General features: G+C 38.3%; 1 protein-coding gene across 1 annotated transcript in view; it reads right to left on the bottom strand.

The window, feature by feature from the left end:
• The window catches only part of NFATC3 (nuclear factor of activated T cells 3), a 58660-nt gene that overhangs the window by 33867 nt on the left and 6000 nt on the right, over window positions 1-18793 (bottom strand). Inside the window, 2 exon segments of the mRNA XM_080937078.1 lie at window positions 5909-6071; window positions 9494-10631. Of these exon segments, the coding sequence (XP_080793204.1) occupies window positions 5909-6071; window positions 9494-10631 (1301 nt within the window).

The raw sequence follows: 18793 nt of genomic DNA, 5'->3' as shown, positions 1-18793 counted from the left end.
TACAGACTTAAACACTGGAACATGTTAAAAAGAAAACTTGGAGGTGGGAGGGTTTGCAGAAAGACAGACAAACAGCTGAATCATCAGAAAATTTGAAAACACAAGGTAGGGCTCAGCAGATAAGGCTAGTATAAATCATGAGTCCAAGGGCCCATACTAAATTCAAGGCCAATGTATGTTAACTGAGAGACCCTGCCTTAAGTTTTTTGCTCCAAAGCTTCCAACTGCCAGTATCATGGTACATGCCCTTAATTCTAGCACTTGAACCAGAGGCAATCCTCTTGTCTTAAAACCAAAATATATGACACTTGAGTAAAACCCAAAATTGTCTTCTAGCCTCCAAACAAATGTGCACACACAAAAGACTTCTGGCCTCCAAAATGTGTACACAGAAACAAAAGACTTCATGTATTCACATAATTAAAAACAAAAATATACACCCTCTCAGAGTGGGGTACACCTAGACCTTAGATCATCAATAATTCAAGAGCTAAGAATATAGCTTTGTGGCAATTCTTGGTATTTAAAAATCATTATGTTTAATCTGCAGGGTCTTGTAGCACAAGCTGATTTCAAACCCAGTAAGTTTATATGATCTGTCTGCATCTCCAGACTGCTGGGATTTTAGGCAAGTACTACCATATCTGGCCAAGACAGTGGCTTTTTTTCCCCCTTCCCAAAGCAGGGTTTCTCTGTGTAGCTTGGCTGTCCTAGAACTAGATTTGTAGGTAAGGTTGGTCTCAAGCCTCCAGAGATCCATCTGCCGATGCCTCCTAAGTGCTGGGACTGAAGGTACTCACCACCATCACCTGGCTAAAACAATGGTTCTCAACCTTCCTAATGCTGCCACCCTCCTCATGCTGTGGCAACCCCCAATCATAAAATTGTTTTCATTGCTATCTCCTAACTGTAATTTTGCTACTATTATGAATCACAATGTAATATCTGTACTTTCTGATGTTGTTTTTGGGTCTCTATAGGGGAGCAGTCTTCAGGCCATAAACATCCAGGGAAGACAAAACTATGGTATACATTCTCTGTAAAGAATGTCAATGTTCACACATACTGGGAAGGGAAAGCTTTGACATTCCTCTCTGAGGTCTTTACATGGTCTATGCTTATGTCAAGAGCGCACACACACTCACAAAGGACTTCACTTAGGTAGGGCTTCCTTGGCTCCTTCTAATAGTCATGTTTCTGTACAGCTTTATGAGTGCTTAAATTTGAATTTAACATGTTTTAAATTATGTTCTCTAGCTATTTTCCTCCAACCATGAAATGACTCCTAGCTCACAAGTTGTACAAAGATATAGAACCAGTCTGGGCTCATAAAAGTTACTGTTTGCTGACCCAGGTCCAGAACAGCAGTATTTTTGTTTTGTGTTCTTGTTTTGGGACAAGATCTCATTATGTAGCCTTGGCTACCCCAAAATACTATGTAGACAAGGATGGCTTTGAACTAAGAGAGATCACTAACATTGTTGCATGACAAAAGTTACCCCTTGGTCTGTAACAATATTCCCTCTCCCTTTCCCAACTCATTATTACAGCTTGTCTTCACCCTCATCTCACATCTCCTTCCCAGAGACATCAGTGCCTCAATTCCTGAAATTACCTTGTGCTCTTAAAATACAATAGCAATCTGCAATTTACTACACTCAAGCAGAATTTGCAACTTTCTGTAAATATTTTAGTACTTACAACTAATATTTTCATTTTAACTCTTTTAAATTGTTTTGTTATTAACAATTTAATTAAATCAAGATTTAATTGAATGGAAACTAGTTAATAAAGCATAAAATGCTCAATATGAACACAGTAAAAAAAAGGGCTAAATAACTAAAAAAGTTGGAAAAGCATACACGAACAAACATACATAGGTAGAAACTAAAAAGTTTTCTTCTGATTCTTTAGCAGCAAATGAGTTAAGTAATGCCACACTCAAATTACCACCTCTGCTACACTTATAGAGATGAGAAAGAAAGTGAAGGTAGAGAATGATTATATATTCTACTTTAAATAGTTTATTTAATCCTGAAACAGCTGTAAAGTTTTATTTTCAGGTCTACAGATGAAGAATGTAAAACTAAAGAAAACTGGGAACGTTCCAAAACTCAAGGAGAATAAATGCTTCTTTCTGTTATGCCCATTGCTCTTTCATGTTCAAAGTGTATGAAATCAACAGTTCATCATCCAGTAATGGAAGAAACAGCAGCTCCACACTTGCCTCTAAAAATGTGACGACAACAGCACCTTACCTTGCTATCAGACTCTATATATATGTTAACATATTAAAGACTCGACATCACTGTTGAATGAATAAATTTTGGAATAAGAGAGACAATTTCATAATACAAAATAGTTCAAGGTTGGCAAATATAATATTTGAATAATAATAATTACTAAGTACTTGGCCAAAATGAAGTAGTTAAATCTAAAATTGAAAATAAACATTTTAAATATTACTATTATACATAAATGTTATTATAAGTATCCCACAAATGGATAAGCACCATATCTCAAAGAGTCCTTAGCCATATTGCATGGCTCATATTTATGCAAGCTTAGCAATGATGTAAGCCACCTGTCCTTTCTACTTTGATAAAATAAACAACTGCTGTGGGAAGGTAATCATGTATATAAGATTTCAAAGGGAATATATATATATTTCTGCCAACATCTGCTTAAGTACATATAATACAGGATAAGAAAAATAGGACTGCTCCTTTGCATCTCAGTGATTTTAAAAAAGAATAAATTAGTTATATTGATGCATCATCCAATTGCAGAAAGAACATTTATCTTATCTATACGCTACCAATAATGGCTACTGTTAAAAGTATCCTCTAAAACCTTGCATCTACTATCAATACTCTTCTAACCAGGATCTGCTGTGTAGAAGAAGGTAAGTCATTGTTTGCTATGTTTCTATATCGGTTCCACAGTAAAGATCTATACAGCTTAATTTAACTTAAGCTGGAGGGTTAAAGCCTGAAGGTCACCACAGGACACACTACAGCTACTTTAATAACAGCACTTCCATTATTAGTGCTGCCAAATTACTTGAGAAGGACCCATGAATCTGATCACATCAGAAACATGAACATATTTGGAACACTACAGAAATACTAAAAACACAAAATTAAAATTTGATATCATGAACTGCATAAAGGCAAAAATGTGACAAAACAAAAATAAGTGTTAATGTACACATAACAATATCATATAAAAAAATCATCACTAGTCAGGTACAGTGGCACACACCTGTTATTCTAGCACTTAAAAACACAGGCAGGAGGATACTTAGCTTACACACTGACTTTTAGGTCAACCTGGGCTATACAGTGAAACTTTGTATAAAAATTAAAAAAACCAAATCATCACTAGGCAATGGATCTTTACATATGATAAAGTACAAAGTCTAAAAACAGCAAAATTATAAACATTGTCTTTCAAACTTTAATAATTTCTCTGGTAAGATTTGAAGTATTTCTGCATCACACTAGGGATAAAGTTTGGTTGTACAGTACCTACCTTGCATGTATGAGGCCCCAATAAAATAGAAAAGAAAAAAAGCTTACTTACCACTATTTAATCTATACTCTTTTATCTTTACTTTTAAGACAGGGTCTCACCGAGCAGCCAAAATATATAGTATAAGCTCTTTTTTTTCCTTAGTGAAAGTTATAAAAATTACTATGTATTAGCACCTTTATTTCACAAACATAATACAGTATGCACTTACAGCACTGAACTCTGTATTTCTGATACTTAAACTCAGTTTCCTGGAAACTATTAATCTGTTCTGTGTCTCTATAGTTTATTCAACTTGAGAAAGCTATATAAGTACAATTATACTCTATGTAACCCTGTCAGATTTTTTTTTCAATCAGCATACTTCCATGGAGAGCCATGAGAAGTGGGTGTAGTGGCATACAAACCAAAACACCAAGGAAAACTACACAAGATGTTGCATACAGCAACTATTTGTGCTTTCCTACAGATGGGTGGGGAGTAGCCTGTAAGTATTCTATAGTTGCTTAACTATTAAAGCATCTGAGTTATTTATAATTTGCTTTTATTGACAGTTAAGGATGTTTGTGTTTGTATTATGCATTTTTTAAAAACTTTTTTGTTTGTTGTTTCTTTTCCCCCACCATCCCCCCTTTGTAAAAGACAGAGTATCTTTTGTAGCCTATGTCCTATAACTCATGATGTGTCCCAGGCTGACCTTGCATCCACAGTGATCCCTTGACCTTAATACTCTGAAGGCTGGGATTACAAGCAAGAATCACCACCAATGGCTTAAAACTAAACATTTCTTAGTTTGTTTTTTATTTTATGTTATACTCCATTTATGTGAATTTAAATTTAAAAAAAAAAATCTTAATTCAAAGCTTTAAAATATGAGAAATACCAGACATATTACATACGTTTATTCTAGTTAAGTTAAAAAAAACCAAATATTTTAATCACAAAATGTCCAGTATAATTTTATCTGCTATGGTTTATGTACTTGTCCTCCAAGGCCTATTTGTTAAAGCCTTTATTGCCAATCTGAAGTGCTACTGGGAAGTGACAGAAACTTCAAGCAGTGGTTGGGAGGGGACACTCTGAGAACCAGTCAATTTCCATCTCTTATTTTCAATCACAGCTCTATGAGGTGAGAGCTCCTCTGCCATGTGCTCCCCCCATGGCGCACTAGCTCACATAATGCAGCAGAACCAATCAACAGGACAAAACCTCTAGAACTGAAACAAACCTTCCTCATTACAAGTTAATTACCTCATTTATGATAGCACAGTGATGGACAGTTTGCTAACCCACCATCCTTAAAAAAGTAATGCGGCTGGAGGATGTCTCAGCAGTTAAGAGTACTTGCTGGTTTTGCAGAGGATTTGGGTTCAGTTCCCAGCATGAGCATCCTGAGGCTCACAACTGCCTGTAATTCCAGATAAGCAGGCACACACAAATACATGTAAAATACATTTAAAAAAATTAATTCATCTTTCCAGACAACTATCTAGTCTTCCATTCAATAAATATTCACAAGAAAGGTGAGGAGAGAGACTAAAATATTATCAAATGTTGCTTATTTTTCAGGATGACAAACTTTGGGTAATCTACTATTGTATTATTCTTTCTACTTTCTGCATAACCTTAATTTGTATGTGTGCTGCATGTCATGAACGCACATGGAGTTCCTTTATCACTTTCTGCCTTACTGCCCTGTGACAAGTTCTCTCACTGAAACTGAAGCTAGCTTTCTTGACTAGGCTAGGCAGACAACTGGTCAGAAAACTGACACCCACGTGTTTCTACACCTTAGTGCTGAGAGTTTTAGGCACATGTAGTCCAGACTGGCTTTTTAAGTTACTGTTAGAAATTCAAACTCAAGTCCTCATGCTTACAGAACATGCTTTCTCTCCTGAGTCATTTCCTCAGTTTTATATCACTTATATATTAAATAAGCATCTACAATATTTATAAACACAATATATTCTGATTTCTGTTTTGTTTTGGCTTTTTGTTTTCTGAGACAGGGTTCTCTGGTATACCCCTGGCTGTCCTGGAACTCACTCTATAAACCAGACTAGCCTCAAACTCAGAGATCTGCCTGCTTCTGTCTTCTGAGTGCTGGGATAAAAGGCATGCGCCATCACCACCTGACACGATATAATCTTTTTAAAATCAGAAAAAAACAGCAATTTGACCACCAACATCTTATTTCCCCAGATGAAAAGTCAGAAAGGTTTCTTTTGGACTATCAAAGAAATACAGCCACATCAACAAGCACACAAAACAGAGGCTCTCCAAATTTGAGTTTTCTTTCTTTTAGTTAAATCAATATACTTATTTGATGATTGACATGTATATATCTATAGGGAAAAGCTCCCAAGTCTCATACCTTCACAACAGGATGGCCGCCAGTAGAGGCTTTCACTGCCCCTCGGCTACCTTCAGTTTCATAATGGGCTCTATGGTGAGTTTTAGGTTGCACTTCTATTTTCAATTCACATTGTCCAAAGTGAGTTGGTAAAGGCCAGTCTAATGGAGGTAATGAAGATGTGCTATAAACAAAACACATGAATAATTTCATCATATTATCATTGCAAAGCAGATTCAAAAGCTCAAAGCATCTCTTTGTCAGGTCCAATATTTTTTCCAGTGGTTTTTTTAAAAAAAAAGTATTCCAAAATCAACTTACCTCACTTATAAGTTATAGTACCAATCATGGAAGGTATTTAATGGGCTATTGTTTGGTTGGTTGTTTTTTTTTAAGACAGGGTTTCTCTGTGTAGCTTTGGCTGTTCTGGAACTTTATCTATAGACAAGGCTGGCCTCAAATTCATAGAGATCCACCTGCCTCTGGCTCCTGAGTGCTAGGATTAAAGGTATGTACTACCACCACCAGGGTCTCTATTCATTTTTAGTAAATAAATAATTCTTTACCCTAAAAACTTAAGTATCACTGGCTGTTCTAAAACTAGCTCGGTAGGCCAGGCTGTCCTTGAACTCACAGAAAGCCACCTGCCCACCTGCCTGTTTCCCAAGTACTGGGATTAAAGTTGTTCATCACCCTAGTCCAACTAGTAGTTCAATTTCTTAAAGCAAAGATATTCATTCATCTCTCTATGTGTGTATATACACATACATACATACACACACACACACACACACACTCACAGAGAGAGAGAGAAAGAGCTCTGAAGAGTAAGTCATTTTATTCATTTTTATTTTATGTGTATCAGTGTTTTGCCTGCTTGTGTGTCTGTGCACCACATGCATGCCTAATAGCTACAGAGGCCAGAAGAGGGCACTGTATCCCTTGGAGTAAGAGTTACAGATGGTTTTAGCTGCCATGTGGATGCTAGGATTTGAGTCTGGGTCTTCTGGAGGAACAGCTGGTACTCTTAAAAACTGAGCAGTCTATCCAATCCCCAAGACTAAGTACCTTCAAAATCTAAATTTTTACATTTCTTTCAGTATGTATCTCTCCCTGTGCTAGTATGACTCTGTGGAAATCAATCTATTATGTCTGTGGTCTCCTCCACTCCCTTTCACTCTTCTTTCTGAAGAGCTGCTTATCTCAAGCAGTCCTATGACTGATGGAAAGCTTAGTTCCAGTACATGACTGCTTGAAACAGACATAAAGCATTTTATGTTTTAAAAGCTAATATTTCCCTTGATTAATAAGAATTTAAATAGTGTGAAGACCTAAAGATTAATTTAGACCTATTAATATTGAAAATATTACAAAAGCTTGGAAGATTGTTCAGTAGGAAGAATGCTTGCTATTCTATAATGAGGGCCTTGGTTCAAATCCCCAAAATACACATAAAAGCCAGCACAGTGGCCCAAGTCTGTAATCCCAGCACTGGGGAGGAAGAGACAGAAGGATCCCTGGGGCTTTCCAGCCAACCAGGTTCAACTCTCAACAATAAAATCCTTAAAAAAAAAAAAAAAAAAAAAGGAAGCTGGGCAGTTGTAGTGCACACCTTTGATCTTAAAACTCAGAAGGCAGAGGCAGGCAGATCTCTGAGTTTGAGGCCAACCTGATCTACAGAGCAAGTTCCAGGACAGCCAGGGCTACACAGAGAAACCCTGTCTTGAAAAAAAACCAAACCAAACAAACAAATAAAAAAACAAGTGGAGAAACAAATGAAGAATTAGGAAGACATTCCACGTCAAACTCTGGCTTCCACATGGACCTACACACATACATACACAATTGTGCATACAGAAAATACAGAACTGTAAAATTATTTACATATCTACAGATCAAATAGTAATGGACACAAAGTTCAGTTAATAAGTAGAGTTCTTGCCTAGCATGTGAGAAAACCTGAGTTTGAATCCTAGTACTACATAAAACTAGGTGTAGTAACACACACCTGTTATCCCAGAATTTAGGAGTTGAAGGTAAGAGGATCAGAACTTCAAGGCCATTTATTGCCATTTATGTAGTAAATTTAAGGCCAGTCAGAGCAACAAAGGACCCAGTCTCAAAGAAACAAACTAAGCTGTACTGGCTGGTTTTGTGTCAACTTGACACAAGCTGGTGTTATACAGAGAAAGGAGCCTCAGTTGAAGAAATACCTCTATGAGATCCAGCTGTAAGGCATTTTCTTAACTAGCAATCAAGGAAGAGGGCCCATCCTTGCCATCCTTGGGCTGGTAGACCTGGGTTCTATAAGAAAGCAGGCTGAGCAAGGCAGGGGAAGCAAGCCAGTAAGTAACATCCCTCCATGGCCTCTGCATCAGCTCCTGCTTCCTGACCTGCTTGAGTTCCAGTTGTGACTTTCTCTGGTGATGAACAGCAATGTGGAAGTGTAAGCTGAATAAACCCTTTCCTCCCCAACTTGCTTCTTGGTCATGATGTTTGTGCAGGAATAGAAACACTGACTAAGGCATAAGTCTTCTGAAAGATTTGGGGGAGGGGGGGAGGGTTAAGAAGGCCAAGCACAATAGCATGGATCTGTAGTCCCAGTTATTTTGGGAGACTGGAATAATAGGATCATACATTTTAGCTCAGCATGGGTCAATACAGGCAATACAGCAAGATCCCATCTTAATTAAATAAATATTTTAAAGTAAATACCTTGTAGGAGAAAATGTTTGCCATTAATAGGACAAAGCAAAAGGAGAATCCAGTAAAGTGCCTGCCATGCTATACAAGCCTAAGGACCTAAGCGCAATCCCCAGAATCTACATAAAGGTAGAAGGAAAGGATAGCTCCACCTCCAGAAAGTTGTTCTTTGAATACACCACTCAAGGCATGACACACATGCCCACATTCACACACATCATCCATGAGTGTGCACACACATATTTTTTTCCCCTAAAGCTGGCAGCTTGGTGTGCTCCAGGCCAACAAAAAAACTTATCTCACAAAACAGGATAAGATGTATGACTCCTGAAAAATAATACCCATGGCTGTCTTCTGGCCTCCACACGAACACACACACACACACACACACACACACTCTCACTCTCTCTCTCTCTCTCTCTCTCTCTCTCTCTCTCTCTCTCTCTCTCTCTCTCTCTCCCTCACATGCTCCCACACATAGTCCTTCAAATATGCATATTCAGTTAATTCATTAGTAATATAATAACTCACCTGTACCATAATCTTTTCTAGATAAGGAAATTCCTCTTAAGGAGCCTTAGCTGTCATTTACTGTTATCTACAATCCATCACATTTTTTTTCCATCTATATACTTCTAAAATGTAACTTTAGTCAATTTAAAAACTTCTAAAGACACAAAGGAAAATTTAAATAAACCTTTAAGTTATTTGACTAGTAGACTTTTTTTTAAAAAATGAAAAACACAGAAGATGAGGGCAGGGAAAGGAGAGAGAGAAGGAAAGAGAGAAGAGAAATGAAAGGGAGAAGAGAAAGGAGAGGAAAAAAGGTCAGATAATGTAGATATACAATGCAAATGACCTGTAAGCATGAAAAATTACCAGCAGCCATTTCTACCAACTCACCGAAATATAGGGGTGTGACCAGGCTTTGGTTTGCTCCAGGTAAAGGGTGAAGGAACCGAAAGAAATTGGTCACCAGATGAATCTTTCTTTAAAGGATACTGAGATCCAAGGCCATCATCTACTGATGTCTCCCGGGATGGAGATAAGCTCCCCTGATCATCTGAACAGACCTCTAATTTTCCTGGTAGTACAGCAGCTTGATCTTCAGAAGTCTTCCTTGTTTTCAAAGGGATGTCAGTCTCTACACAGTACTGAAATGGAAACGGTGCAGGGCTGAGGCCTGATCCAGTGTGGACAGGAGCCGTGAGCCAGGTATCTTCTGTTACACTTCCTCTTGGGGAGTGACCAGGGGATGGAACAGGTGAGTGATGGGGTGAAAGGGAACCAGCATAACATACTTCAGCACTGGAGTGCCGTCGTTTACCACAGGGAGAAGTGGGCCTTGATGAAGGTCCTGAGGCTGGTCTGGGGCTCAGCCAATTCTCATCAGTGATACTGGATCTAGGAGAGTGGCAAGGAGATTGCCTAGGTGACAAGGAGTGTCCAGGTCCATACTGTTGATGCCAGGACTCTTCTCCAGGGCAACCTCCTGGAGAACCACCCGGAGAAGTCAGAGGTGAGCCGAGAGTAAATCGTGCAGCAGCTTCATTCAACTCTGAGTCCACATCATCATAAATGTGTGAGAGAGACTCACAAGAAGATGCATCTGAGAACCAGCTCCTAGAAGAAATGCTGCTGGCAGGACTAGGACTAAGGGAAGATTCCCGGTAGGATGGCTCAAGTGGAAGATAGAGATGATCTCTAGAAGGCCTTTCCAAATATTCCCTTTCTGGGTCATTTAGATGTAGGTCATCTTCATGAGCATCTGCTTCTTGATGACAGTTAGGAGAGATGGATGTAATTTGAATACTTGGGCATTCAAAGGGTTTAGGACCACCTAATGAGCTATATTTAGATTCAGAAATATCATCAGTTCCTTCATAATTTTTGAGACCTTGGAACTGAAATGATGGTGACAAAACAGAAGAGTGAGATTGCAGCAGTCCATGATGTGGTAAGCCAAGTGATGAGTTTAAAGTGGATGGAGGTGGATCTACATTAAAGATGTAAATGGATGCACAATCATCTGGCTCAAGATCTATGAAGGAAAAGAAAAAACACACCCAAAAAAGTCAATAAAAGAAGAAATTATTAAATTCAAGTGTATAAATTATTAGATGAAATAGTAGTAACAATCCTGAGAGAAAAAAATCCGGACACCAAAATGCATGTCATTAGCTTCATTAAAGGGCTGGGCACAGTAATTCTTGTTTGTTAAATGCAACACACAGGAAGAAAAAGAATTACTGAGAGTTCAATACCTATTAAAACCTAGTGAGTTTTAAGCCAGCTTTAACTATTTGATCAGACCATATCTCAAGAACAACAAAGGTTGACTTTTAAAAATGCATTTATTCATTTTTGCAGATATGAATATATATTATATAAGAAAATATGTAATTATATGGCATTCTTTTTCTTCTACATTTCCCAAAACTATAATCTGAGAATAGTGAATGTTTTTATAAAAGGTATATATTTCTGTATATTCTCTTGCACACAAATTAAAAAAAAAAAGTAAAGCCATAGAGCTATAAGATAACTGGACCAGCAAGATAGCTTAGTGAATAAAGGTGCTTGCTGCCGACGGAAAGATCTAAGTTCAACCTCCGAGACCCACATGATAGGAGAGAATCGACTCCTGCACACTGCTGTATGACTCCCATCTGAGCACAGTGGCATGTGCACACACACACACACACACACACACCCTACCCCACCCCCAAACCCTGAATTTAATTAAAGTCTTTAGAGATTTTATTGTTTTAATTTTTCGTGTTTGCCTGCATTTATATCAATACACCACATGTGTACAGTGCCCTTGGAAACCAGAAGGTGGCATAAGGTGCCCTGGAATTGGAGTCACAGAAAGTTGTAAGTCACTTTGTGGATGCTAGAAACAGAACCTAGACCCTTTGTAAGAGCAGCAGGTGCTTTCAACAAGGACTTATCTCTTCAGCCTTACTACTTTTTTTAAATGATAAAAACTGTACTGTATTTGGCAACTGCACTTTAATATTGAATGAAGCATGGTCTTTGAAAAGCACCTTGAGAGCCAGGTGATGTTGGCACACACCTATAATCCCAGCACTCAGGAGGCAGAGGCAGCTGAATCTCTATGAGCTTGAGATCAGCTCGGTCTACAGAGTGAGTTCCAAGACAGACAGGACTACTCAGAGACCTTATCTCAAAAAACAAGAGGGGGAGGAAGATGGAAATGGGGACGAGACAGAGACAAAGACACCTTTGGGCTGGGAGGAGATGATGGTTCATACTAGAATTTAGGAGGCAGAAGGATTACCAGTTCTAAACCAGGCCAGGTAAGTTTGAGATCCATCTAGATACACAATGATATTCTGTCTCAAAAACAAACAACAACAAAAGGTTGGTTTTTATTAATTTCTGGTAGAGGTATGGTTTGTTGTCTGTACTTCCCCACCATTAACAGTATTAGCCTTGCCTTTCATTCACATCATTTACTCTCTGTAGGTATTTTCCTTGAGGTAAAATTCAAAATTTCTCTTCTGTAGAAAGTGTATGTAATTAACACAGACATCATATCATCAAGAATTCATGTTTGTACACAGCAGACTAGGTTACAAAAGCCACTAGATGGGGATGGAGAAGTGGCTCATCAGCAGAGAACACTGGCTGCTCTTCCGAGAACCTGGGTTTGATTTGACTCCCAGCACACATACGGCAGCTCACAAGTGTCTGAAACTCCAGTCCCAGGTGATCCGATGCCCTCTTCTGAGGGCAAAAGAAGACACGTACATGGTACACAGACACTATCAGGCAAAACATCCAACACATAAAATAAATTAAAACAAAAAAGCAACCAGACACCACTAGATCCTTTACCTAAATAAAAAAATAACTGATTGAAGATAGTAAATTATAGTTGATCATTCATCTTCACAAATTTAGAATATTCAATTTACTTCCTTGCTAGGCCTGGTGGCATGCATTTCCGTTACCCCAGCACAAGTTGTCTAGCTTGGACAGTGACATTGAGAGTTTAAGAACAGCTTTGGCTACAAAGAAAAACCCTGTCTCAAAACAAATTAAATTAAAATGGATAAATAAAATCCACCCTTTGCTTTTTTATATTTAAGCAAATTCTGCCAGTGACAACTATACTACCAACTACTATATTCTTCATCTTTTTACTTAAGAATATACTTTTTTAGTTGAGGGCAGCTTCCTTGTTCTGTTAATTAAACTTTGGGACACTGAAACTGGCTAGGAGAAATGACTAAATAGAGAGTATTACTCTACATACTTCTAGCCTATGCAAAAGCAGCCACACTGCTGCTCAGGACACAGCAATAGTTTTGTTGTTCTGTATTTCTCAGGACTGAACCTAGAGTGTTACAGATACTGGGCAAACACTACACCAAGCTCTATAGTCCTCCAACCCTTTTTGTTTTTAAGACAGAGAAGTAGAGGAGGGACTGTCTCACCACACACCCCTGACTAGTCTGCAAATAGCCATTTACACAAATGTTTGGCCTACAACACTCTATGTATACCAATCTGGTGTTGAACTTACAGTGATCCTCCTACCTCTGCCTCATGACCAACACCAGTAATCTCAGGATGTGGATGGCTGAGGCAGGAGAACTCCTCAAAGAATTTGTCATAACAAGACTTTGTCTCAAAAATGGAGAGTTGAGAGGGGCAAAAAGAGATCCTGTCTCAAAAACAAAATAAGAGCAACAACAATCAACAATCAAACAATAAACAGGCAACACAAATATGATAGCACGTGCTCATAATCCTAGCCCTGGGAAATTGAGGCAAAAGGTTAAGAATTCTGTATCATCCTTGGCTATATACACCTGGCTCCTCAATCCACCTCTGCTTTCAATTCTTTAGCAAGGCACAGTAGCTCATATCTGAAATTCCAGCATTCAAGAGACTAAGGCAGGAGGACTAGCACAAATTCAAGGCCAGCCTGAGCTACATGGTGAGTCCCAGATCAGTCTGGACTATCTCAAAAAGCAAAAACAACAAAAAGAATGACTATGGACTAAGCAATTCTTCCCAGTTATGTATTCATGAGAATAAAAATATCTCAATATAATAAAAAAATATACACATGTTTATAATAGCATTGTTTAAATAGCCAAGGGTTAAAAAAATCATATAATTTTCAATAGATTAAGAGATAACCTAAAAAGGAAGAACAAATAAAACATATTGTGGTGCTATACAGCTGCAGTCCAACCTACTTAGCAAGCTGAAGCAGTACAGTAAACAAGAGCCTGAATGAACCTTGAAAACATTCTAAGTGAAAGTCATACACAATTATACTGTGCCCTTTATAGCATATATCCAGAATAAGCAAATCCAGAATTAGGAAGAAGTGAAGGCAAAACAAAATACTATCTGGGTACAGAGCTTTTTGAATGAGTAACTAACCCTGCTCCTGAATTTCCACACCTACCACTTTACTTTTTCTTTCTGACAAGGAGAAAGAAGGAAGACTGAAAACCTGGGCAGCCATACAGAAAACAGGATGATGAAACCGAGTCGTTCTAAAACGTGCATATTGAAACCCTAAGTGCTGTTCTATTCCCTTGGCTCACAGCATACACACTTACACTCTAGGCAATAGACTGGCAGACTTTTCACTTGGGACTCTAATTAACCTAAGGAAAAAGAACTACAGATAATGACCTCAAAGGTAACCTAGTAAGAAGCCCTACAAGGAGGCCTGCAGTTATCAAACATCACTGTGATCACAAAACAATTTAATTTTGGTGTCCCATTTTAAGTGATAAGCAGATAAGAACAATCACGGAACAGCTGAGAAAAGCTTCAAAATTTGAAAGAGTCAAAAGCCGGACAAGATGGTACATGCCTCTAATCCCAGCTATCCCAAGGCTGAGGCAGAGGATCTCAAATTTAAGATATAGTGAGCTTCAAGCCAGACTAACCAGCAGAGGAAAACCATGACTCAAAAACAAAAAAGGAAAAACAAACAAAAAGATATTCTTTTAAAATTAACAACAACCAGGTGTGGCAACACAAGCCTGTAACACTAGTACTAAAGAAGCAGAGGCAAGGATGTAAAGTTCAGTAGGAGATCCTATCTCAAGGGTAAAACAGACCACCCAATATCCTTCTCTAGCCTCTGGGCTCATGCATGCACAAATGTATACAAATAAATAAATAAATAAGAAAAGTTGATGAAAATTACATTACAGATTGAGTCTTAACCACTAAGCCATCCATCTCTCCAGCCTCCCCCTCTTTGCTTTTTTTTTTTAATGGTAAATAAACTAATTTAATTATGGTTACTAGAGGCAGGGATGAGGTATTATTTAAAGGAGCATGGTCGGCTTGCCAATAGTGACTTTACCTTAAAGAGAGGTAAGGTCTCATCATGAGTCTCTCCCCTTGGGTAGGTAGATTGATTTTTGAGACAGGGTTTCTCTATGTAGTCTTGGCTGTCCTAGAACCAGCTCTGTAGACTAGCTGGCTTAGAACTCTAAGATCTACCTGCCTCTGCCCAGCCATACAATATTATTTTCTGAAATAATTTTAGAATTTCCTATCCTTTCATTTTTTTCAGCTATTTAGTTTTTATTACTTTATATCCTGATCACAACCCCTACTTCCTCTTCTCCCAGTACCACCTTTACAAATCCCATATCCTGTCATTTTAAAAAGTTTGAAGGGCTTTGTAGAGAAACCCAATCTCAAAAAAACAAAATTAATGTAACTTCAGAGGTCAAGTTAGAGGTCTCTACTGGGTCCTTCCCCTTGGAACTCAGGGGACCCCACTGAAGAGGGAAAGAAAAGTTGTGGGAGCCAGAAGGGTCAAAGACACTGGGAAAGCACAGCCTACAGAATCAACTAAGCAAGGCTCTTTGGGGGTGGGGTGAGCCTGGGGGCAAAGGGAGGTGGAGGGAAACTAACTGGGAGAAGTGGAAGGAGAAGCTGTGGTCCAGAAGATTGTATGAAAAGAGAATAAATAAAAATTAAAAAAGAGGGTTGGAGAGATGGCTCAGCAGTTAAGAACACTGACTGTTCTAGAGGTCCTGAGTTCAATTTCCAGAAACCACATGGTGGCTCACAACCATCTGTAATGGGATCCGTGCCCTCTTCTGGTTCGTCTGGTGTGTACACACACATATTAAATAAAAAAATAAGAAAAAGTAAAGCTTGTAAAAATTTCACCCCCAAATTATGAAAAACACACACACACACACACACACACTTTTCTAGACAGGTTTTCTCTGTGTAGCATTGGCATCACTCTGTATGGCTGGCCTCAAACTCTGAAATCCACCTGCCTCTGGCTCCCAAGTGATGGGATCAAGTGCACCCCACCACTGCCTAGCTAAGAAACACAAAAGTCTAAACACTGAACAAAAACAAAAGGCAGGGAGTGCAAAGGCTTGACAAAGGGTCTGACATTAAAAACCAAGCTGACCTAGACTTAGCATGAGACCAAGGTCAGACTCAAACTCACAGCAGTGTCCCTGCCTTAGCTTCTCAAATACTAGAACTGCAGGCATGAAGTCATCAATCACACTTGGCTAAGATATATTTTTTAGATGCAGAGCTTTTACCTGCTGAAAAAGCAAGACATATGGAAACTGTACATTTTATAAAAAATGAAACTTTTAAGTTACTAAGTGTGCCTGGGATTTTCAGGCTTTCACTGAATTACAGTTCCTTTCACACACAAATAACAATGTGTCAAGTAAAACTTTCCAAACAAATTTCAGGTTAAGGTAAACTATCAATTCATGGACTATGTTACTTAAATCTTATAGCTCAAACTGTTTTTCTTGCCAAAAGCTTGCCAACTACAAGCAAACAGGAAAGTTGTGTAATATAAATATATACACAGAAGAAAAAAAAAAGCATGTTCTTGTTTGTGTCTCTTTTAAGTCTCCCTGAATAAAATTTACTCCTCTGTTACTTGAACCTCATATGGCATGTCTGGGCAAATTGATGACGTGGATTCAGTTTTAGAAGCCAGGCTTACTGCCAAGTCTACTGTGTCTATTCTCCTTACCCACCAAGATAGCTTTAAACACCTTCCTTATTCATGTTACTGCTGTGACCAAAGTACAGCAAACTATCAAATAGGGCTCAACCTACTCAGGTTTCCTACCTCTTAGGAGTAATGTGATTGCCCTCACTGCATTATAGCTTCCTCAGCACCATCCCTATTTAAAGAAAATATTTTCAACAACCAGTAATGAGAAAGAACTGGTAATAAAACTCATCTTCTTTTTAAAAGTTTTTGTTTCATAAATGGAACTATAACCATTATTATTCCCTAGCATATGCAAGGCCCTGGGATTAACCTCTCCCTCTCCCCCCCCCTCTCTCCAATTAACTTTTAACTTTTTAAAGAGGACTTTATTGTATGTGCATACATTTGTTGAATCCCAAATCCCCACAGAGCTAAAGTTACAGGTAGCTGCAAACTGTCCATTGTGGGCCCAAACTCCAGTTCTCTGCTAAAGCTGAAGAAAAGCAAACAGTGTAATTTCTCTCCAAAAATGTCCTTGTACTTAACTGAAAAAAAAAAAAAAAAAAAAGTAAAGCAAGCCTCAAAAGCTGAGTTTGGACTATGCCTGCCAGAAAAACAACAATTTTAGGGATATTTTACAGATGCTGCTGAAAGGTAAATCATAACAGTAGGTAGATTCTAGGCTAGGGATACAGTTCAGTTAGTAGAGAGGCAGTTAATTGCATACAAGAGGCTCTGGGTTCTATCTCCAGTAAATTAAGTGTGGTAGCATACACCTGTAACCTCAACACTCTATAATCAGAAGTTCAAGGTTATCTTCAGTATACAAATTTAAGATCATCCAAGAATACATGAAATCCTGTCTCAAGAAAAACAAAACAAAAAACATTAAAGTTGGCTCTGATGTACCCTAGGCTAGCCTTGAACTTGATAAGTTAAGGCTGGCCTTGTACTCCTGATTCTCTTGCTTTTGCCTGTCAAGTGCTGGGATAACAAGTGTACACTACTCTGCATACCACCCTTGACCATTTATGTAACACAAGTTTTTAATTTTTATATTATTCTATAAAACACTAGAGTATAACCTCTACTACTATTTTAGAATACTTGCCCAAATATCTCTTCTGTATTAGCAAATGGTTAGACCTTACTAAGTATACAAATAACAAAAAGATCTTAAAGTTGTATTTCTAAGTTTGCTATGGTGGTGCACACCTATAACACCAACATTTGGAACTCTGAGGCAGGATTAAGAACTGAAAGACAAAACTGGATGTTGTGGTCTTTAATCCCAGCACTAGGGAAATAGAGAGAAGCGGATCTCTGAGTTCCAGGCTAGCCTGGTCTACAGAGCAAGTTCCACAAGAGTTAAACAGAAAAACCCTATTTCAAACCAAAGCAGAACAACAACAACAACAAAATTGAAGGATAGTCTGAGTTACATAGATTTGTCTCAAAAGATAAAGAAAAATGATGACACACCAGTATCCACCTTTGTTTCCTGTGAACAACATAAGCAGCAGTCACCTCAGGCTACCACAGTCACAGCCACTAGTATTCTCTCAAACCATGAACCAAAGTAAATTCTCCTCCCTCAAATTAGAATCTTTTTGAGTATTTGGTCACAACAATGAAGAAATTTCCTTTGAAGTAGAGTCTCAGCAACTCTGAATTCTGAAGAACTCTGCTTCAATTTTCTGAGATGCTGCTGCTTGGGAAAGGTATGAAGACTCTTGTCAGAACCTCCTGAACTGGAAGAACTTATCCAGAAGCCTAAAGACAATCAAGGCTGGGGCAGGCTGCTACAGAGAAGCAGCAAGAAATGTAGACTGCTCTAAAATTAACACAAAGTGGGGCCTTCCTTCCTTTGTAACTGCCAAGAAAGTCACTATTTCTGGGATCTTGACTATTCTTGTTGTAAAATATTTTACAGTACAATTTTCACCTATTTCTGGAGGGCTGGAGCTAAAAGAAGAAAGCTCTCTGAAGATGGGAACACTTTTAAATTGTATGGCAGGCTGAAATAAAATCAGCAACAGTACCATTAGAAATAAAAAAAAGACAATACTGGCAAGCAAAACAAACTAACAAACCAAAGTTACATACAAAACCAAGGTCCAGTTCCAAAACAACCTGATGTAAACAAATGCATGTGGGCCAGTGCAGCAAGTTAAAGTGCCTGCCTCCAATCTACAGTCTGA

Source organism: Micromys minutus (genome assembly GCF_963924665.1).
Source record: "Micromys minutus genome assembly, chromosome: 24".
NCBI classification, from domain to species: domain Eukaryota; kingdom Metazoa; phylum Chordata; class Mammalia; order Rodentia; family Muridae; genus Micromys; species Micromys minutus.
The sequence above is the reverse complement of the archived record's forward strand: the minus strand, read 5'-3'. Positions and strand labels throughout refer to the sequence as shown.